Raw genomic sequence first — 22,845 nt, 5'->3', positions numbered from 1 at the left:
ACGTCACGCCCCAGGAAGGAGGGGCATGACGTCATATTAGCGGTACTTTAAAAATTAATTTCTGCACCCTCCGTGCACCAAATTTAAAAATAATCTCGATATATGTGATCCTGGAGGCAAATTGAAGACGATTTACTGTTTTACCGCCCTGTTTTAAAAAAGTTTTGGCCCATTTGACTGACTGACTGATTTACTTTTTTCAGTCTCACGCCATACTTTCTGCCACTTGCGACTTGTGGCGCTAGTTTTTCCTTACCACGGTGGAGGCAACAGCTGCACTCGGCTGGCTTGGGTTGCGGCTGGACGCCGCAAAGCGGCGTGTACAACGGGGCCAAGTGGGTTACTAGTTCTGTAATTAGCAGCCGCATACTGTCGCCGCGAAGGAAGGGAGGGAGGGAGGGAAGGAGAGAGGGAGGGGGTGGGGGGGGGGGGGTTAACGAGCTCTTCAGTGATGCACTGCCGTCCGACGCTCTTTCCGACGGCATTTGAAGGCGCGAGTGGAGTGCCGTCGGACGGCATTGTAGACGCAGCAAGACAAAGCAATGGACCTTTTCCAAATACCGACGGCACCAGGCGGTGGCTGCACAAACTAAAAATCGAGGAAGTGACCTACCTGCGCTACCAATCAATAATGGGAGCTAAGCTACCACTTGCTCCGCACTCTGAGCTGCGTCGCGAGTCCAACGCGACTTTAAAGAGGGAAATCCGTAGCGTCCACCCAAACGTTGTTTTTCGTTCCGTCCACTTTCTTTTTCTGTGTAACACAATTATATATATGCTGCAATTACGTGTTCTACTCGTCGATCTACAGCCTCATTCCGAATTTCCTCGATTTTTCGTGCCGACTTCCACCGCTTGGCATCGGGCGCTCGCGCGTGCGCAGAACGCTTCTCGGAAAAGGTCCATTCAGGACTGTGGCTCGGATTTTCGGTCTTTCTGCTGCCACCAGCATATTGGGGGAGCAAATAATTATATTATCATAACAATAATAAACCCTGGAGAAGGGGGACAAAGGACAAGCGTTAATCTTTCTTGTCATAAAACGCAAAAATAAACTTCACAAGTTCAAACACGAAGTCACAATACCATGCTGTTCCATGCCCCCAACGCCGTCCGCCATGTGTCCGTGTCCTCCATGCGCCGTGTTGTTCACATTCCATTTCTTATAAATGTTTGACATTGGGTTAAAATGCCTAAACAAACATCAGCGACAACTTGGCAATAACAAAGCGCATGCCACACGCACTAGAGACACTGAACACGCACAAACTGCTCACATCACTAACCACTAGCCGCCAAAACTAAATTTGGATTGATTTGTGTTGGATATTCGATAGCTCTACAGTGTGCATCCGACTCAAGGCGCCTGTTCATTCGTCTCGTCGCGCAAATGGTAATTTAAAGAAACACTTAAAAAAAATACCACCAGATGTTTTTATTTAATCAAAAACTAAAGACAAAGTCCAAGAAAGTTACCATCATCATCACCACTTACCATATTTTCGCTAAAGCTGGCGACTTTTAGGCCACGTCCTAGAGACTTCGCCCCCCCCCCCCCCCCCCCCCCCCAAAAAAAAAAAAAAGTAAACAGCACACTACCGACACTACTGACCCGACCACACCGACCACACTACTACAGCGACTACAGTTTCACCGGTTTCACTTTCGCCTTTCGCCGTGTTATTCCAAATGCGCAGGAAGCTGGGACGAGGGCACGTGCGATGACCCCGACCACTGTGACCCCGACGCTCGCGTTTTCGCCCCCAAAACGTGCGAAACACGAACTTGACAACGCTGACGACAAGATCTGTCGCGGTTAGCGGCAGAGTCGTGGAGTTTCCCCAACGTCGTTCGTTACAATGGGAGACGGCCAAGGCAAGTTGACATTCGGTACCCGTAAATTAAAGGCGTGAGAGATAAGACGTGCAAAAAGAAGGGGAGAGGAAACAAGCGACGTTACGGGCCTCCGAGCTTGGAGTCCATGGGTTGCTTCTTGTTTCATCTATTTCGGCTCGTGCAGGTTCGCCTATTCTACCACTCGAGCTCGTGCACGGGAGCTCTGCTTTCTTTCCACCGGCGGGTATGATTTCGTGTGGACGCGTCTTTTGACCGGTGTCATATGTCGGCGTTCGTGCCTAGTGCGCATGCTTTGGACCTTTTTCGAAGCGACGAACAGACGCGTGCCGTTCGCTTCCTGCTCATCTGGATTTGTAAACACAAGCAATTAATATGGCAACTCCCAAAGTGCTTGGCGCGTATAGACGCATAGAGTTATTATAATGTACGCTAGATGTTCAAGTGGCGCTAGTGTGCTGACGCAAATTGAAGCAGACAGCAACCAGTCCGAAACTGACTTCCGGTAAAATGCATTTCTATGGGAAAGAGTGAGTGCATTTTCTCCCTGCTCTCGATAAGGCCCGCTTCAGACGGAGCAATTTCACCCAGCAACTTGACGTCGCAACACCAGCAACTCGGGCCGCCCGCGTTCACACGCAGCAACCGAATTGCTCCGACTTGCCATCATCATCATTAAATTTGACGTTTCTTTCACTATTTAGACGCCCAGCTACGCGCTAAAAACGCGTACTTATATCTTTGAACAGCGTTGAGAATACTATTTAGTTTTTGTGAAACTGTTTATTTCCGAAAACGATCCATTTCAAACCAGAACTGAGTCTTTAGCTGTCATCATCACCACCACAGCGGTGTCACGTGAAAATATCACGTTTCTGATTGGCTGCGGTCGCTTCAATCGTTTTCGAATTGCTCCGAGTTGCTCGCTTGTTCGAGCCGGACCCGATCTCAGCAATTCGCGTCGATCTAGGGAAAGCTAGGGAACAACCTGCCAGCAACCTCAAAATTGCTGGAAAAGTTGCCCCGTCTGAAGCGGGCCTAAGAGCAGATATCCTGAATAATTCGTACTTAGTGGGTAGCTTGTAACATTTCTCAGTCAGGCCGATGAAATGATCGGTCAGTTACGGCGTTTATCTTTCAAATTCATCGCATTAAAAACGGTACTCTAACGGCTCCGTACATGTATTTATGTCCACTGTCAGACACTGCTAGTGCGAACACGTCGTCGGAACTTTTAAGCATGAGGGATATACGTGCCAAACGAACGAAGGACATCTGGAAATTAAGGGAGACGGAAAGAACTACGCAGTAACGCTGGATCAGTAACTACCCGTGCATATAAGATCAAAATAGATTAAGGCCACATAATATATTCCGATTTTAAATAAGTAAGTACCGCTTTGCATGTTCTTTCTGCTCGTGCACATGTGCGAAGATATGTTTGTTCTGCGTTGAAAACATCACCCGCATGCTCGAAATCTTTGAGAACAACTGCCCGATAAAAGCTGCCCGGCAGAGAAAACAATACGAAGAGACACCTTTCATAGCCCACATATTTTATTCTTTATTTGAATGTTTTTATCCGCTCATGCACGATGGGGTCATTTTCATATAGTGACAGGACTGGCATATTATCAATATATAATCGTCGCCGGAATGCTCGTGGGCCATGAACACATGCACTCTACATTCCTTTCGATTGTTATTTTGTTTTGAATTGTCGCTTGTTTTTACACACCTGCTGCAGAACAGACGTTTGGGACTGAAATGTAGCGAAGTTAAACATTGTTCACCGATGAAGAACAATGCGCTAACTAAAGCAATTACACACTTACAATGTTAATCAAAGTACATCCCAGGCGAAAATTTTCAACTGGGACCAGTTGGTCCCAGTTGCAACTGGTTTATGGAACAATTCCCAGTTGCAACTGGTCCCAGTTGGAGTCGTTCAACTGGGACCAGTTGGTCCCAGTTGCAACTAATTTATGGAACAATTCCCAGTTGCAACTGGTCCCAGTTGGAGTTGGTCCCAGCTGGAATTGGTCCCAGTTACAACTGGTCCCAGTTGGAGTTGATATACCAACTCCAGCAACAATGAAACATGGCACAAAATGGAAGGTTGACAATACTTTATTGTCAAAAACTTAGAGAATGAAACTAAATAGGTTTGGTGACGTACACGCTCCGGGTTTAGCCACTTGCTTGCGACGGTTGAATCGCTTTTTCAGAGGTGGTATTCATGAGATGAAGGAAGATTGGCCGCTGGCGTCTGTTAGTGAAGACGTCCTCAGCTTTTCTTCCCATCGCGTGAAGAAAGGTGCTCACCCGTGATCCTGCGTTGCGCAGGTGAAGTCCAGATAAGATGCGGTAGCGCTCCCACCTTGCAATCTCTGTCACAACAGTCGAACATTTTCGAGGTAGACCTCCCGCCATTTTCTCCATTGTGCTCTCCGCGGCGTGTTCTCTTCCGTCCGGTCTTTCCTGGGTGCCCTCCGATCGCTGAACTGCATCTTTCCATCCTCGAAGTTCACCGCCGCCACCGTGGTGCGTGTACAGTTAGGTCCAAAGAAGCGCAGCTGTAGTTTTGACATTTTCATAACGACGCCAACTTGGGCGATGGCGACCCTTCTCTACCGCGTCCGTCCGACTCCGGCGTCAGCATAGGCAGCGCCATCTGTCGACAGCGCGTACCACTAATCCGCACCCGCGTGCCACGGCGGCCGGCTAGCTCTGATTAGTCAAAAGATAAATTTATTTATTAAAAGAAAAAAAAAAATACTGTAGGTATTTAAATAAATGTTTTAATATATTTTAATAATTCACTAAATGTTCATTTAGGTGAACATATTTTGTCACTAATTATATTTTCCAATTAAAAAATTATTTAGTTAATTAAAATTTTTATATTATTTTTATAAATATATAAATGTACCCCAGTAATTAAAATTCCCTATTTGTATAAATCAAAAAATTTTTGTGTTTTTAGTTTTCTTCATTAGCATAGGTCAATACACCCCCAACTTGTCCAAATTGTTGCCCAGTGTGAACTGGGAACGGGAAAGGCATTTGAAGTCCGACTGGGAATCGCTCCAACCAGTTACTTTCCTAACTGGTTCCAGTGCACTCCATTCCCAACTGGGAGTCAAACCAGTTGACTCCCAACTGGGAATGGTTCAAACCAGTTGACTCCCAACTGGGAATGGTTCAAACCAGTTGACCCCACAGCTGGCCCCAGTTGGACTCCTATTGGTCCCAGTTGATTCCCAGTTGGGACCAGTTAGTCCCAGTTGATTCCCAGTTGGGACCAGTTAGTCCCAGTTGAAATCAGTTGAGGTGCCAACTGGTCCCAGTTAGAAATTTTCGCCTGGGATACTATTCAGTACGACCCAATTAACCAAAGCATTCCGTGTTATTTTCCGGCAAGGAGACAAAATGCACAAGCGTTTTCCCTTAGGAATGCACAGGAGCACCGCAAAAGCAGACTGGTTGCTGTCTGCTTCAATTTGCGTCATGTAAGTCGCATAGACACAAGCGCCAGTTGAACCTCTAGCGTACATTATAATAACTCTATGTATAGACGCTTTCAGGCAGCTGTGCATGGGTGCCGCCATAACCGACCTTCGGGTTTTGTATCCGCTCATTGTGTTTGCTTCCCTTCATCATTGCCACAGCAGGACAGTTTATTGCCACTTTAGGTGCTACTCTGTCCTTCTCCCCAGCATAGGCCTTTGTGGAGGCTCGTCGACGCCCGCTGCATTGATTTGGCATCTTGGTACGACAAGAGAAGGTCTCAATTTGTCGCGTGTTTGTTTCCTTCCTTTTCTTTTTTTCTGCATCACAATAATAAACAAAAAAAATGTCTGATTAGTTAGTGCCAAGTGCTGAGTGTTAAGAAAAATAAGATGGGAGCAATGTTTCTTAGGAGAACCACAGCCGCTTTCAGAATGGAGTTGATTCCTGTATTATTACGGTCCAGCGTTTTCGGTACAGGTTCAGCAGGAGAGCGACACCAGAAGTTTTTGTCTGGAGTTGCTCTCCTGTGCAGCATGCCCAATTAGACACTCAAGGGGACTGACGCTTGCAACACTTTGGCTGGAAGCTGTCCAAATGAGGCATCGAACCTGGGTGGTGCAGTGGAAGCAGCGATTACCATCGATGTTGTTATATGCAAAGAGGTGTGAGAAATTAATGTCCCAAACCAGAGTTCCTCAGTTACAGTCTCCACCAATGTGAAAGACCTGCTCAGAGCATCTGGCTAGGTTGGCTGAACAGGGAGGTGTGCTCATTGCCTTCATCGATTCAATCCAGAGATCCAGGACGGAAGTAGAAGTCATCAAATCTGATTAAAATTTCTGCCAAGAAGCGTGCGCCTTTGCCACATCGCCGCATGTCCTGGGATTGTCTAATATGGATAGCGGTCAGCAGTACTTTCTTGTATACTGCTGCTGACTGCTTTTCCACCTGTTGCTATGTTATTTCTTGTACCGGACTCCCGCTGCGAGAACGAACTCGGGGCCTTTGTGAGAACCGTAGCACGCGGAGAATAAATACGAGAATTGAGCGGTTTGGCCGAGGGGCGACCTCTCACACAGTGCTGTCCTTTTAAAAAAAGCTATGATGACACTGTAGAATCTTTAATGTCTCAACTAGTAACACAAATGTACTGGTGCCCCCCTGACTAAAACGACTTTCAAAATAAGGCTCGCGCTATACTGGTCTTTTATCCGAACAGCTATCCCAGGATATTTGTTTCCATTTGGAGATGGACTTCGCCTTTTGGCGAAGGGAAGAGAAAAATGTACCTATAAGGTTAAGTGGCCAGGATCTCACTCTGGCGCAGACCGGTGGTGGCGTCAAATAGTGTTTCCTCCTTTCAGACATCCTTCATTGGGTGAAGTATGTTGTAATTCTTATCAACACGAGTACACAGACGGATTTATTTGTAATTTTCCTCATCTTTCACTTTGGTATCGAATGAGTGAAAATGGAGTGTAGGCCAAAAGCCCGTCTTTACTGATGAGTTTGATGATGACAGCCAATATGGCAATGCTCTTCGAGGTAACCATGGCAACGTGACCAGTGGAACGTTCCGCTGACACGTTAGCCTACGATATATGTGACAGTTGTAATGTCAAAATATAAAATGGAAAAACTGGCATGGGTCATTGTGCAAATATTATTTTTGCGCAACTTTAATGCCTAATCATCAAAGGTGCATCGAAAGGGGGTCCCAATGGTCGAAAGAGTGGGCAAAGAAGTAGCCGAAGGAAGAAAGCAGCTAAGAAAAGATGGTGGGCTGCAGCAGTGCCATAGACACATATACTGTAAACGAATTTATTTATGAGGGCTCAGTGTATCGCTAATTTTACGAAGCGTGGGTTTCGAAAATGTCCTGCGGGCATAAAATTCCACAATCGGGTTATATGACACGTATCCCAATTCGTGAGGTGATATATTCATGAGATCAGTGTTTTCATTATATTTTACGAGCTGCAAAGTTTGCGAAAATGAGCTCTTCGCAACATCGAGGTAATGTTCTGTCAGTTGGAACAGTGAATCCACTGAATTTCACCAACGTAGAATGCCATGACCCCCAAACTCTGTGACGTGCATTCGGTTCGAGGGAACCGTGGTGCCACCGACTCCTGTTCTGATGCCACTGTCTTTAATGCTTGAAGTGCAGCTTTATAATATGTGGGAGGTACAGTTGTGGACCAAAAATATGCATTGTAAATAACAGTGTGCCGAACCGAAAAAAATACGGGTTCGGTTACGGTTCAGGTTCAGGTAAATTTATTTTGTTCCGGTTCAGTTCCGGTTCCATTAATTCGATCCGCGAACCGGTTCGCGGCGCTGAACCGGTTCGGAAATTATAAATGACAAATTGCAACATCAAAATAAATTACAAATAAAATATCTGAAATCAGCACATACGAAATGGGATACATCGTAGTGTAAGGCTCAGGGTTTCTTTATGTGCACTCAAAGGTTACCTTACCGACGTTTACGCATTCGGACTTCATCTAATTGGGTCCGACGCAGTAGCTGTAAAATCCGCGACCTCCTTACAAACCCACTTACAAGTAGAACTCGCTAACTATCCCGCCACCTCGGCGTGTAAGCAATTGAAGGAACAGTGGGGAGAAAATACAGCTTTCTTTATTTGAACTAGCCTTCGGTAACTCAAATTGGACCCTTAAAGAAGGTTTCATTAAACAAGATACGGAATATGAAAAACACTTCACCGAACGCAACGCCAGAAGGACGTAATAGGATAAATATTAAAATAGAAGAGTTCGCTGTCTCACAAATATGTTCGCTTCTAAGTGCCTATACGAAACCGGATGCAATATTATCAAACTCCACAGCCTTTTCTTTCATTCCGATGGAAGCAAGCTTCAAGAACTCGCGTGTTCTAGAAACGTGTTATGAAATGAGCGCACAGCAGCATTTAGGATTTACGAGATTGTAGAAAAATAAAATCCCGTGACGCGATTTTTTTTTTTTTTTTTTTGCACAGCTTTCCAATTTTTTTTTTTCCGTGCAAGCCGCGACCAACGCAATACTGCTTCCTATGCCAAGATTCATGGATGCAGCGTTTGTCAAGATTCATGGATGTAGCGTTTATATTCCTAAGACTGAGTGGAGAATAAAAATATGTAAGCGAGGTGTGTGTCAGTTGACGGCACTTAAAAAACAAAGGGCATTGATAGCACTTCATTGTCAACAGCGCGTGGCTGAACCGTTTTGACATGAGCCGGTAACCGTTATTTTTTTTCCGGTTCGGGTTCATCGCAATAACAATATAACGGTTCGGGTTCAGTTCCGGAAAAAATACCAGTTCGGTTCCGTTTTTCGGTTCGGTTCCGGTTCGACACCCTGGTAAATAAGTAGATAGGAGATGAAGTTTGCGAGGTCAGCACACTGAAGAAATTTGTTTCTCAATCAGGTCTGGAATGCAAGAATTACATATCTGAACCTGCACGTGTTTTTCACTGCAGATTGCTTTCTCATCTTGCTTTGTGCCTCTTAGTGGAAAATCTTTGCTAATAAAAAGCTTCATGCATATAAATTGCGTTCTTCATTTATTAGATCATGAAATGCTTTTTAATGTAGCCTCCCAATCTCAGAAATTCCTCCATCCGTGCACTTTCCCACTAAATTTGGAGGGGAATTGATGTCGCACGACTCGACGTCATGTGACGTTGGGTCTCATGACATCAGGCCTGCGCCATCTTAGCATTGGGTGACACCGCGGCTCGACACGATGACGTCACTGTGTGAAGTGCCAGTGTCAGGTGATAGTACAATGTGGTGTGACATAGACAGTATGTTCAACTGTCTAATGTCTTTTAACCAAATTTAGACGATCGCTCCCTTAATACTGCATTTCATGCCGGTAATTTTTCCTGTTTGGGAGGGCCCCCAAGAGGGTGCTCGAGGTCACCGTTCCTTGTCTCGCCTCCAGGAGCCCCACTCCTTGCGGATCCTGAGCAGAGCGGAGCCTCGCCATCGAGCTTGCTCCCGCCGTGCACCTTGACGGCCGGCGAAAACAATGGCTTTGGCCCGGTGCTGCAGAGGAGGAGCGGAAGGCTGCCCTTTGGCCTCTTCTGCCTCCTTGTGTCCGTCGGGATAGCCGTCTGCTTGGTCTTCAAGCAGATACAGGACACTGGTGAGAAATGCTTTGCTGCGCAGTTTAATGGGCATTTTGCAGAAATCCCATAGGGCTGAAGTGCATAACAAATTATGGAAGCCTCCCATTTGCTGCTCCTTGCTCCTGCAGTGTCTACCGCATGATGATGAGAAGAGTGAGAGAAGTTGTTGCAGTTATAAATGCAGAAAAACCTAAGAAATTACCATTAAAAAAAAAAAGAAATAAAAGAATTAATCCACACTGGGTTACTTTTCCACACCTCGCAAGAAAATGCTCTTGAAATGGTCTGTTGGGTTTCGAGCAAAGATTCCGAAGTTCGAGTTCTCTACAAGAGCCCTTCCGTGTGAAGTTTGATGGTTAATCTATTAACTCTTCATTAACTTTTCAAACGGTCCACCCCTCCCCGTTTAGGGAAATTGAAATTCTCCTCGGAGCACCTCTACACTCTTGTGCCCTTAAGGGGTACTGTACTGAAATTTCGAGCTCACAAAACAAGGCTGGACCGATAGGTGAGACGCTGCAAAACCCAAAAACATCACTCATATAGCATTATCTCTAACGGATCGTTGTATTGAAAACGGCCAACCAGGCCGACGAGAAAAGTCGCGTCATGATTCTCATTCACTCTCCTCTCCGCTAGGTCCCGTCAATCTGGTCAACCAAAGCGAGGAGGAGAGAAGCAAGGCCACCTCTCCCTCATTCTCAAATTTTACAGAAGGACCGCTTGATTGTGCCCTTCTTTTTTAAAAATACGGCTATCCGTTTGAGATATTGATGTATGAGTGATGTTTTGGAGTTTGTAGCATCCCTTATTTTGCAAACTCCCAATTTCAGTTCAGTATCCCTTTAAGGTAACCAAAACTATTTAATTTTGAAGCTGAGGTGGGACAAAAAACACAAGAGCTTTGTAACGTGCAAGATTAGCGGTTGGCGTTCCACGGGTACTGGGATGAGTAGTTTGTGGTCCAGTGATTCTAATCCACAAAAGAACAGTATGAAAGCCCTGTATCGAAAGCTGAAGTAATTGGAAAACTAATGGTGACTTTTTCAAGCAACATTCAATTAATTTTCCTCGTAAGTAATCAAGTAAATTAATTGAATGCTTTTTAAACTAGTATAATTGTAATAGATTACTTGTTTTGAGTAACATGTTCAAGACTGTTTGCATCCTGCCAACACCCATAACAAAGCGTGTGTTTCGTGATGACGGTGGCTGTCGATTCCCTTCTTCGCCCGTTCACGACTATATGGAACGGTTCATTGAGTGTGTGCATGCACAAGCCTGAAACAATAATTCCCAAGAACAGAAGGGCAAAAAGGGAAAAGTCACCAGAAAAATGTCCTGTTCCCGTCCTCGTCCTCTGTTTTATACTTTCAAGTTTTGTATCTTTTAAACCCTTACAGTGACCCCCTTTTTCTCCTCACGTTCTCGGCGCTTTTTGTCTCGGGACCGGTTGCCTCGTGTTCCACACCTCCCAATGTCTTTGGCCCACATTCTGCTGGCAACGTACGACGTCGCAAAATCCGGCATGTCATATTGTCATGTTGCGATCCTGGTGGTCGGTTGTAGAATTTTCTCAAGGAAGCACGAGTGAAAGCGGATGCCACCGCCGTTGCAATTCCTGGCGGCCGAAGCCCTAGTGCGATCCATGGCAGAACGGACGCCTTCCGCATTCATCTGCGCTGCTACGCCACCCGCAGCAGGGTTGGGCAGTATCGCGATACAAATGTATCGCGATTGTATTTCAGAAATACATTTCGTATCAGTATTTCTGTATCGCGATACCTTTTTTTCACCAGTATCTGTATTCCTGTATTGAAATAAATTTTGAATGTTTCTTTGTATCGCGATACAATCGGGGTGAAATGTATTTCGTTACATTTCTTGAGAAATCCCCCCCCCGCAGGAAAAAAAAATACAAATCCAAAAGTTTTTTTTTTGTTTTTTTTTTTTGTTTTTTTTTTACTTTTGAGGACATTAGGGTCAACGAGATGCTGGGGCATTGTTGCCATGCTGACCGAAATCCCTTCCGATTCTCACACATATTTTTCTATGCGTCCTCTTTTCTCTTCTGAGAAGTGTCGCATAGTCGGGGACTCGAACCAGGTAGCGTGCCAGGAGTGGAGTCGGAGCATTTTCTGCTGCAGGTCCTTAGGTAGGGGTTTCTTGAGTCATTGTTTGCTGGCATCCAAAGCCCGCTGCTAACCGTCTCGCTCGCCTTAGCGTACACAGTTCACCCAGCCGGCAAAGCTAATTCACAGTCCATTCCAGCACGAGCCTGGCGGTGGTTGACTTGAAATAGTAGGATGACTCACGCAGTGAAGTTCAACACATATTCGAATGCGTCTGCGGCTGCGCCCGTAATATTGCACGGCGCAAGGGTACGTCATCAGCCGACGTGAACGTGTCCCGCTGCTCTGGTGATCCGAAACCCAGGACGGAGATCAGACGTGGCCTCGCTGTGCCGACCCAGACTTCGTACACCTGCGACTCGTCTCGAGCGCGCTGTTTATCGGAGAGCTCGCACCTGTGCCGGCAATGTCAGGTCGCAATCCACGAGGTTTCTATCTGGAGTATGCAAGACGAAACTTGAGGACTGCAATCCATCCGTCGGTGGTGGAGGTTCGGTAGGAAGGACCTTCACAACAGGGATGCCACCGTATCGTTTTATCAACCGTAACAGAAGACGTGTTCCAAGATGCTTCAGGTGGTCCACTATTCTCGAAAATTCCAAATGACACTGCCCGCATGATGTTCAGCAAGGTAACCTACAACGAAAGCACGTATTGTCCTTCCATACAACAGCGCGGTAAAGTTTCATGTTCAAGGCCATCACCTACAGACAAAGAATACCAGTTCATTCCACTGTGACGTCATGTGATAAATGTTGACAAGGGCGTCCTTATTGGACAGGGGCATGGTGACATTTTGATGGAATTTAGGATGACATAGAATTTATATACAGGTCTAATTCTTTTCACATCCCTTGTCAGACAGACAGGATGTCAGGGAAGGGACCAAGGTCAGTCCTTGATGGAACGTTTTTTTGAGCCCACTGAAGACTACTCGTCGTCCGAAATCACTACCTTCAAGGCAAAGTGCCAAGCCTATGAGAAATTAATTTCAGAATCAAAAACTTCCACTTCAAGCTTCATCTCGTTTGGCGTCTCAAACAAATTTGAAAAAAAAAAAAAAAAAAAATGTATTGCAGTATCAGTATTTCTGTATTTGTATTTCTGCCCTCCCTAAAATGTATTCCTGTATTTGTATTTCCAAATACTTTTTGCCTCTACTTAAAATGTATTTCCGATACGTATCGCGATACACTTTTACAGATATATTTCAGAGTCAGTATTTTAGCTACTATTTTAATGTATCCTAGTATTTGTATTTCCAAATACATTTTTGAGTATTTCTGCCCAACCCTGACCCGGAGGATGGTGGCAGCGCGGGTGAATGACACTTCTGCGACATCATAGGATGGAAATCGAGAAATCTCATTTGTGACGCGGGAAACGCGCCGGTCGTACCGGAATACCCCGAGTCAGTGCCCACTCTACGTTTTGGGCGAATATTAAAGAAAAAACACAGAGTCTTCGCTTACGTCTACGCGGACTCCGCTATCCGCAAACATTCATCATACCTGAATGGCACAGCCGCGCACCTTGCGGCTAGAGGACCTCCATGACAAAGTAAAACGAAGGAGGGAAAGACACTTCACTTTGTTTATTCCTCCCTGATCTTCGTGACCCCGTAGTCAGAGTACATGCATGCCCAAGGCAAACGATGGAGATAATAAAATGAATCTTTGTCTTGCTTAAAATAAAATAACTCGGACAAAAAAAAAAGTCGGAAAGATAACGCAAGCAGTAACCCATTCAGGGATCGCGAGGTCAATGAATGCCCCATATCCTGGTATGTAACTGTGGGGTGTAAGGTCAAAGTCCATCTCCAGCGAAGTAAGGTCACCGCAAACTCGCTTTTCCCGGAACGTCACGACCGAACGTGGTTGATAAAATTGTACAATGTTCGAGACGAAGACAACGGGTAAATAAAGATTTTGAGCTCCGTGTTCGTGGTGCCACGTATGCCGTGCACGGATGCACACGTGTGCACCAAACAAGAAAAGTGCACAAGAGCCTGCCCCTTGCAATTAACGAGGCGCCTGACTCGGCCCGACGCCAAATGTCCAAAATGTCTGCTAACGCGATTGCCGGCTTTTTCGCTTCCCCAGCATTGCTCTTCGTCGCTTCTTTCGTCCACTCGCTCACTCACTCGTTGCGCCTTGTTGGTTTTTTCCTTTTCTTTTTGACTGTTTTTTCTTCTTTTTGTACTAACGAAGAGGACATGGCAATGTTAAAAACATGCTTTCACGGAACAGACATTCGCTTTCTTTGACGATTTGCAGTGTTCATTGCGTGTATGCAAGCAACGGACTTTGCGATAGTAAAACATTCTTTCATGAGCGTTTCTTGCATAAAACAATGAAACTTATTTGAGTTTTGAGTTTTAATCTTTCTCTTGTGCAGCCACGCTAGATACGTGAAAAAAAAAAAAGTGAGTGTTTTTTAGCTTTTTTTTAAATTTTCTGTGATTACTCACCAAGACGTGGCACACCCCACTTTTTTTTTAGGCATTTCAGGTGGCAGGGGGGTGGGCGATTACTCTGAATATTATGGTAGACGTGTTCCAGGCGCCTGGGCTCTGCCCTGCTTGCAGGGGTGCACCTGTTTGTGGTTACCCTGACGATGGTGCTGGCCCTGGTGCTGAGCCAGGCCTGCTACCTGGTGGACGAACTGTGCCACCTGCGAGAGCGCCACGGGGGGCGCTGCTGGCCGGCCGTCCTGCTCTGCCTGCGGTTCCCGCTGGCCACCTACCTCAGCATCGGGGTCTTGCTGCTGCTCTCGGTGCTGGTGAGGCTGGCTTCTGCGTTCGGCCGCAGTTTCGTCCATTCCAGTCCTTAGCTCTCTGGCAGCTTCTGCCCATTCTTAGACGATACAAACTCTTTCTGTGCGAGATATCCGCCGTAGGCGGTGCTCTTTTTGTGCTTCCTATTTGTAAGAGCTCGAGTGACCTGCCTGGAGACATCTGTTCACTCCAGGTGATGATTTTAGTGTTCCAGGCGATTGATGTTAACGTCTTCATTCTTTTGCTGTGCTAGAAACTTGGTGTGTACGATAAGATCATTTTTTTATTTTGAGGAAAAACATTCGCTACCGCAAAAGTTCTATTCGACACCCATCGGTGAAACCACAGCTATGCCAAAGATTTGGTCAAGTTGTTAATTTTCTCAAAAACATAAAAAATAACCTACTTTTACAACAAAAAGAAAAAACAACTGCAGATCACGTCTGCTGACATCCAGTGACGTAATTGTTGCGCCAATTGTGCCAAACTGCGCCAAAGGGCTGACCCTGCTACGTCGTGCTGCATTTAGCCCAAATGTGAGGAACTTGTGCCAACATTGCGCCAAAACTTGATTTAACTTTATTTATACTGAAAGTAAAATGGCTCAGGCCTGCTACACGTTCTGATTGCTATGGTAGGCTTGTGCAAACTTTCAGAACTTCCAATTTTAATCATAAGTAACATACTACCCTATGTGATCTGTGTCGGTGTCAAACGCTGACAGGACTCAGAACTTGCACCATATCTTACGTTCTAGTCTGCTCTGGTGTGTAAGTTAGCTTTGTTGAGTTCACTTCTTACCACGCTCATGTGTACTGCAGTGAAGCGGCAGCCACGAAGTGAGCATTGCGAATTTGCTTATCTTGCTTCGCTGCAGCGCATCCGAGTGCTTAAGGGAAAGCATACCCCGAGAATAATTAAATATGCAAGCGTCTTGTATATTAAAAAAAAAAAAAAAACTTCGTGAGAGCTTTTAGTTGCAGTAAAAATTCCTTAATTAAACTGTGGCTATTATTTTTGATGGACTGCAGTATTCTGGCGATGTCTTTCAAAATTGGGTTTTAGCAAGGGTACTCTTAAGAAAATTTATATGAACTGCTTTATAGGTTTATTTTTATTTGAACTCTGTTGTTTTAGTTGTCACCTGTATATATGTTTTATATGTTCGAAGTACAGTCAATAGAATAAATTAAAATTAAATTGGGTGTAGGAGTAGAAGTAAGCTTGCAGATAAGCTTAATGACTGGCTGCCGCCGATCTGTTATTTTGAGGTTGTTCTACAAAATGTCATTGATTTTCATAATTTAATGATAAAAGTTTTTTTTAGAGCACAGCTCTTAGGTGCCCGTTTTCGGTTTGAGCGGCGTCGATGTCGCCATCGGCGTAGCCGCGCAATGCATTATGGGAAATGTCCCATAATGCAAAGCGTGGTACTCGTGACGTTACACGTGAGGTCACAAGGGTCCCGCGCTGTGCGTGATCGGACATTTCTCATGATGCAACGTGTGAGGAGGGGGATGTGGAGAGGAGGGGAGGAGGAGGAAGAGTAGCAGGGAGGATGAGAAGGGGCATACCCTCCCCTCAGTACCCCTCCCTCCTCCTCCTCAAGAGCTGCGCTCTAATTTGGCGTTACAGGGTGTTGTAAATGTCTTTCATTTTTTAAATTTGAATTAAGAGTTTTTGTTTTATTACAACCTTTAGAACTTCAGTGATCAATTTGTGTACTCAAGATTATTCTAACATTATTTTAGTGGAATATACTAATTTGTGTACATTAATCGTACCTAAAATGACCATTCACAGACTGTCCTTCACCAATCAGCGTCTTGTTGCCATGCCTAGTGCTTTTAAGTGCAACTAAACAGATAGTTCTCTGTTGGAGGATATAAGCCTGCTGTTGCACAGAAATGTGGAGGCAAAGCATGCATGTCTTCTTTTTTTTTAGTTGGATAGGCGAGCACACAATTTTTAACAAATCATATTCACAGTAGTATGAATAAAAATAAACTGTGTATTTGTGCTCCAAAAGTACTTTCTGCTGCTTCATAATGGACTGATTAGAGTGCCTCAATGTCCTTCTGTTTAGGGTGATGCCATCGTTTGTAGTACCCGATGCCGACAGCACGTGCTCACAGGGAAAATACAAAAAAATCGCTGGAAACAAAATGTCGCCGTAGCACAGTCAGCGCCATGAGCGCATGCAAGGACGCGCTCTTTCACGCGCTTCAGAACAAAAAATAAAAATAAGCGTTCGAAACAAAATGGCCAGATGTCATCACCCCAAGCAAAGCGCACATGAAGGCACCCTAGGACTGATGACTGTTTCAAAAGGTGCTACAAAATGGCTTGGGTCAAACGTACCACAGGACACCCTTTCTCCCCAAATGTCGTCACTGTGTACTACAAGGTTGGAGGATGTTCACAACAAAGACACACAAGAGAGAAAAAAAAAAAATCTTTCTCCGTGTTCACAAGCGAAATCAAATCTGTTACCATTAAATAACACCGAAAGATCAGGAACTTCCACAAAATCCCCAATTGGGAATCATGAAATCAGCCAATACGTATTCATCCAGAATGCCGCGATCCTGGACCATGAGGTTCGAGTGTGTCCACGATGAAGAAAATCGCAAGATATAACGGGAAAAATCTCTTTTTTGCTCGCAATCAGCTGCCAGTTTGTCTTTGCGATTTTGGATACATTCTTCCAATGGCTGTTTGCCATCACTTTGTCTGTGTTGTCATTGCACAAACTAAACAAGCGACTGGCAACCGTGAACGTTTCTGCAATGTTGGTGCCGGAACATAGAAAAAGTGTGTAAGACAAAGCCCCTTGATCTTGATAGCAATGCTTCGTTGGATGGTTAGGGAGACAACGACAAACAAATGAAGACATATGCTAAATTTGTGCACAAACATCCGCAATGCACCCAGACCTCTTCCTGTTCGGTTTGGTTCCCTTCATTCCGACGCAGCCACGAAATTCTCTCACTTTCACAGATAGCAAAGGATGACACAAAATGCCGCTGCTCATGGTTGAGAAAACCTCCACATTCTGTCCATCTTTCTGCTCAATATTCAACCCTCTCTCTCCGTTTACTGCACATATTTTCTTTTTTGACGGCTCTGTCTTTGAGGTGGTTTCAGACTGGGAGCTCCGGAAATATGCGAGGTGCACGTCCACGCTTTAGCACTGATCGGCACCTTGCGGGTAGAAGCCCGTTGAAATGCATTTGTTTCTTTACTTTTCCAGTGACGAAGGGCAAGCGCCTGCCTCTGCTGTCTGCATTGTAACACAGGAGCGCGGTAATTCTCACGTTACTGCACTTTCCACGGATGCATTTGTTGCCCTTCAGTGCATGCATTCGCATAGGTCTCATCTTAGAAAACAAGGCAGTTTCGCCTGCATCATAAACCCTACTCCCTGTAACTTCATATCTCGTTCCTTGCGCCACTGTTCGGCTTTGTTCTTGTCCACAGATGCAACTTCTCGATCAGACTTATGAACAAACTCCCTGCTGCTCCTTAAAATAAATAAAACACGAAAATAAAAAAACAATATTTTTTATATATATTTCCACAAGCAAAACATTTTTGCGCAATATTTACATCATTAGGTGCATTTAGGTGGAGGTCATGGCCCCCTCTAAGACGTGCCCACAGAACAGTTGCCCCCCCACCACTTTCTCTACTGGATTGGCTCGGCTGATCGGCCAAACATGGTTCGCAAGCCTTGTGTCTCCCTGTTGTGATGTCTGGTGCATATACACCAACTCATCTCTGTTACGTCACGGCGCGGTGGTGGCGCGTCGGACACACTTCCGGTCTGGGGCTGTGGGCGGAAGTGCCCATTTGAGACGTGTATTCCTGCGTTGTTTTGAAAGGAACCAGACAAAAACCTGCCTTGTCGTCAAAATGCTGCGACTGGGGCCATACCAAAAGTGTCGAGAAGGGTTTGAAGGTCATTTTTCACGTGCTCCGTTCGTCCGAGAATATGGATATGTGCCGTGAAAAGGCAAAATTAGACGCCGTCGGACCACGATTGCTTGGGCGGGAAGCATTTTGGGTTGAATTCACGAATACTTCTGGTCATCAAATTTATTTGTTTTGTTCCAAAATGAGCGCCGGAAAATTGTCAAGTTGTACGGACCACCTGCGGACTACGTTCAGTGCGTCTTCAAGTTCAAACGGCCGCCTGATCGTTCGAACTGTCGTCTGCTCTTTCAAACGTTTCTGCTTGTCGTCTGCTCTTTTAGAGGACACGTGCACCGGCCTGTAGACCAAACGTGGGCCCGGTACTTGCGATAAGAATTAAGTGCAGGCCTTAAAAGACTTATGTTTGAAGGTTGGTAAGCAGGCTCGACGTAAACAGTCGATACAAGGAGATGTTGATCATTGTTACCAGTGGCCATCACCGACTCAATATGCCTGATTCACTTGGTTAGATTCTGCCTGCGATTTTCAGTATCGACGTCGACCATCTCAGCTACGGTTCACGCTTTTGCAGTCCGAGCGACGTCGCTACTGAAAAGTGCGAGCGAAATCTCATCATGTGAATCAGGCTTTAGCGTACGTTCTGCGGCGTCCACGCGGAATGAATCGCCGCATGCCAGATTATTCACGCGAACTTTTGCGGTGTAACGAGCCTCGTTAATTTCGCTGACGCTGCTCAAGTAGTCAGACATCGTTAGGAGGACATAGAATCAACAGTTCTAACGCGAAAACGAGCGCGGGGACTCACACCGGCGCCGACAACATCGCATTTCAATGGTTTGTTTATGGGCGACGGCGAGCTTTTTGCCCACACCCCCATCGCGCATGCGCGGCGCCGGTGGCGTCCGCTAGGGGCGCTCCGGGCGCTCCGGTTTGTTTGTAAACATGAGTTGGTGTATAGACCTGTAGCTTTCAAGTTTTGAGCAGTGCCGCTGGCGAGCGATATCACATATTTTTAGGTCGCATTTTCTTTATGCTTTGTATTGCGTCCTTTCATTCACTGTTAGTGCCCGTGAACAGACACTGAGAAATGCTGGTCTATGTCTTTGAATCGTGAATGATGGGAGGATGCCGCTTCACGCAGCATTAAATCGTCACGTCTCACAGATGATAGCAGAGGTGCCTCATGAGGAGATATAGCTCGAAACCACAAGAAAGGAAGGACGAGGGAAACAGAATGAGCACTATTCTGTCTCCCTCGTCCTTCCTTTCTTGTTGTTTTGCGCTATATATCCTCGTGATGCACAACTAGCTTGCCAGATCAGCTTATTGTGGAGGTGTCTCTTTTGTGGATGCTACAGCACTTCCTATCCAAGAGAAACAGAAACGCTGCCTGCTAGTCATGTGAGCAGACGTGTGGCAGCCTCCGGCATCATCTGTTATCCCACCACCATTTATCATTGTTTGCAGCGCTCATAAAACATGGCCATGAAGCGGTGCGTCCCTCTGCTGTTCCGTCCCCATCTTAAACCGTCTGCCAAACTCGCGAGATGCGACCATGAAAGCAGCACTATAGCATTGCATCATGTATGATCCACGGTCCAATGCAAGCATCTCACAGAGTCTGTTGATGTCTGGTAAAGAGCAACCAAAAGACTAAAAAAGTGCCAAAAAAATAAATGTTAAGTTTTTCCAGCTTTTTTGTTCTCGTTTTCTTGCATAGCATTCATGAGCAAGGTGGGTGAGCGTCATGACGTACAATGAAATCACGACCTATAAATATTATTGGCTCCAGCAAGCCAGGTACACTGCTCAAAACTTCAAAACTACAGGCCCTACAATGTGAAATGGTGGAAACATTCCTGGGCAACCCCTATGGGGGCAAGTACCCGATTGCTTGTGACCAAATGGTTCGCAAATTCTTATCTGTGTTGGTTACCTCTCAGTACTGAAACCATGCTTGCAATCACGGCTGTTGCACAATTCACAGAGCAGTGGGGCCACTTTTATGGGAACCAGCATTTTTATTCATCATCAACACTTGCAAACAAACAAATTGAGCCAGAGCAAGCAAAAAATTTGACTTAGGGCGCTAGGCTCACGCCAGTCGTGCTACGAAAACAAGCTCCCGCACAGCACTTTCAAAAGCGCGTATTTGCAACAGTTATCTGCTGCATACTATGTTGGTTGAGATGTTCCTCTTAATATATCGGTGAACACGAAACAGACCTCACTCATAACAATAGAAGAACTCGGCGAGTTGCAGAGTGTACAAACCGCTCACCATAAACGCTGGCAGCCATGTTTGTTGTTGTTTGAAACCGTAGCGAAAAAGACAATCTCGTTATATTTTCTAAAACAATAATGACTATCTATACCTTTTGTTTCTCGAGCATAAAAATATGTCGAATAAAAGACTACCACGGCAGGGACAAACAAATTTACACTAAACATTCCACACGTTAAATCATCTCTTCAAGCAGTGATATCTAAAAAGACTGTGCTTAGCTAGGCTAAGCACATTTTGATAGTGGTGGGTCCTGGAGCAGGGCTACATCCACCTAAATTGCATCTAGTAGCAAAAATACAGTCATGTCTCACTAATATGAACTCCGGTAATATATAGGCACCTCGCAATATAGACACCGTTTTTGAGGACGAACTGGATGGACGCTTGCATTTTTGCCTCATAATTATGGACAACTCACATGGACACTTTTGGGGGGAGCAGCCGTGTCTATATTAAAAAAAACATCACTGTATTGCAAGTACTTATTTTTTTTAGAGAAAAAAAGTCTGAATGTGTTTCTAATTAAAATTAAAAACAAAAAAAATTATATTTAATTTTTTTTTAAAACACTGCAGTCGCCTGTTTCCATGGCTAAACTAGCGGAACCTCAAGAGAAATGCACAATTCCTGACTTCCCCAAGTGACAAAGGTTTGGCCACAGCAATGTTCGTAGCCCCCCCGAGTCCATAAGCCACTCGACGAAGGCTTTTTTGACATCCTCGTACATGGCATGTCATAGCCATTGTCGAGCTTTTCGCAGTCTCTATTCAAGCTCTTTGCCTTCAAGGTCTTTTCCTTCTCCTCTGAGGTGGTCAAAATGGTAGACTGGGAAAATGGCCGTCTCCGACGTGACGATCCGAAAGCGTCCAAAGGCTGCAAGCACCGACCGCCGAGATGTGGCCACGAGACTCGCAACAAAAGAACAAATGCGTTGCTTCAGCCGCACTGGGGGGCAGTTTCGGGACGTCGTGTCCAGGAAGACGAACAGTACTATAAAGGGGAAATTAATATGCATGTATGCTCCATTCCATACCTAGTGTACAATGCTGTCAAAGTTGCTGGTGCTAGCACGTGACTCCTCCTAGCATCTCATTGGTACGTTAGTATGTGCAAAGAAACTGCAAAGTGAAGCCACGCTCTCATGCCTGCCACTTTGACAGCTTTATATGCTAGGTATGAAACGGTATAGTGATTCGGTGCTAGGTGCTCACTTCAATATTTGCATTTAATATGTGCTGCTGAAGTCATTCGATTGAGTTCACAAGCCTGCAGGGTTTCTCAACTGTTTGCCATGCTCCTTCAGTCTTGTGAAGCCTCCCAAAGCTCGTCATCCTCTCCTCACTTCCATTTGCAGTTTGTGGGCGATGCATGCCCTTGAGTACTCTCCCTCCCCTGTCTCCCCTCGGCTCCCTATAGTCCGTTTCACGATAACTTGGCAAACTGGAGGCTACGGCGCTTGCGACCCAATAAGAGCGTCGGAGCAAAGCACGTGACACCACGTCAAGGTAGCGTTTGTGTCACTGCGCCAAATGTGAGGCTTGGAGGAACTGGCTGTCTTCTACTGGCCAAGAGTCGTCTGCTGTGAAACCAACCAACTTTGGGTGAATGTCCACCGCTGCATAATTGCCATCTACTAGAGTGGCAAACTTTTTGGGAACAATTCACGATACGCTCAATTTACCTGCTAATCTTCTGCGGATGCTAATGCCAATGCCAGGACAATTTTTTAAGTGGAAGCGATCGTTTACTGGGCTGCGATCGTTCAAACATTGTTGTCAAAATAGGGTTGACCCAAATCAAGCGGGGGTGTGCGAATATTTAAAATTTCAAATATGATTCAAATATTTTCTTTATTCGAAGCATATTCGATTCAAAAATTGCATATTTAGGAAAAACGGCGAATATTCGCACAAACTGTGAATATTCGAGCAAGTAACGAACAATCTGCCTGCCACACATTCCTCTATGAATATGTTTATTCGCTGAAAAATGAGTATGATGCGTGCATTATTGGTCTACCCCGTTTCTGTTTGTCCGATGGCAGCAAGACAGGATCAGTTTCGGTTTATTTTTCACCAAGGCCTTTATTGTGTGGCATGTTTATAGCAATATGTGATGTTATTGCACTTTCTCTAAATTTATACAATAAAATTAACCTATCTCGAGAGTGTTCTCTAATATAAATGTTTGAAAATTAAAAACAGA

At 45.2% G+C, this 22,845-nt stretch overlaps 1 protein-coding gene across 1 annotated transcript in view; it reads left to right on the top strand.

Annotated features, from left to right (window-relative positions):
* The first annotated feature begins 1,581 nt into the window (after positions 1–1,581).
* The window catches only part of LOC8029826 (stimulator of interferon genes protein), a 55,883-nt gene continuing 34,619 nt past the window's right edge, over positions 1,582–22,845 (top strand). Inside the window, exons 1-3 of the mRNA XM_029978015.3 lie at positions 1,582–1,875; positions 9,323–9,526; positions 14,229–14,422. Coding sequence (XP_029833875.2) covers positions 1,860–1,875; positions 9,323–9,526; positions 14,229–14,422 — 414 coding nt within the window. The 5' untranslated portion in view covers positions 1,582–1,859. The remainder of the gene's footprint in view (positions 1,876–9,322; positions 9,527–14,228; positions 14,423–22,845) is intronic.

Source organism: Ixodes scapularis, unplaced genomic scaffold (assembly GCF_016920785.2).
Source record: "Ixodes scapularis isolate PalLabHiFi unplaced genomic scaffold, ASM1692078v2 PGA_scaffold2__306_contigs__length_199485367, whole genome shotgun sequence".
In the NCBI taxonomy this organism is placed as follows: domain Eukaryota; kingdom Metazoa; phylum Arthropoda; class Arachnida; order Ixodida; family Ixodidae; genus Ixodes; species Ixodes scapularis.
Note: the sequence above shows the minus strand (reverse complement) of the source record. Positions and strands in the feature narration are given on the sequence as shown.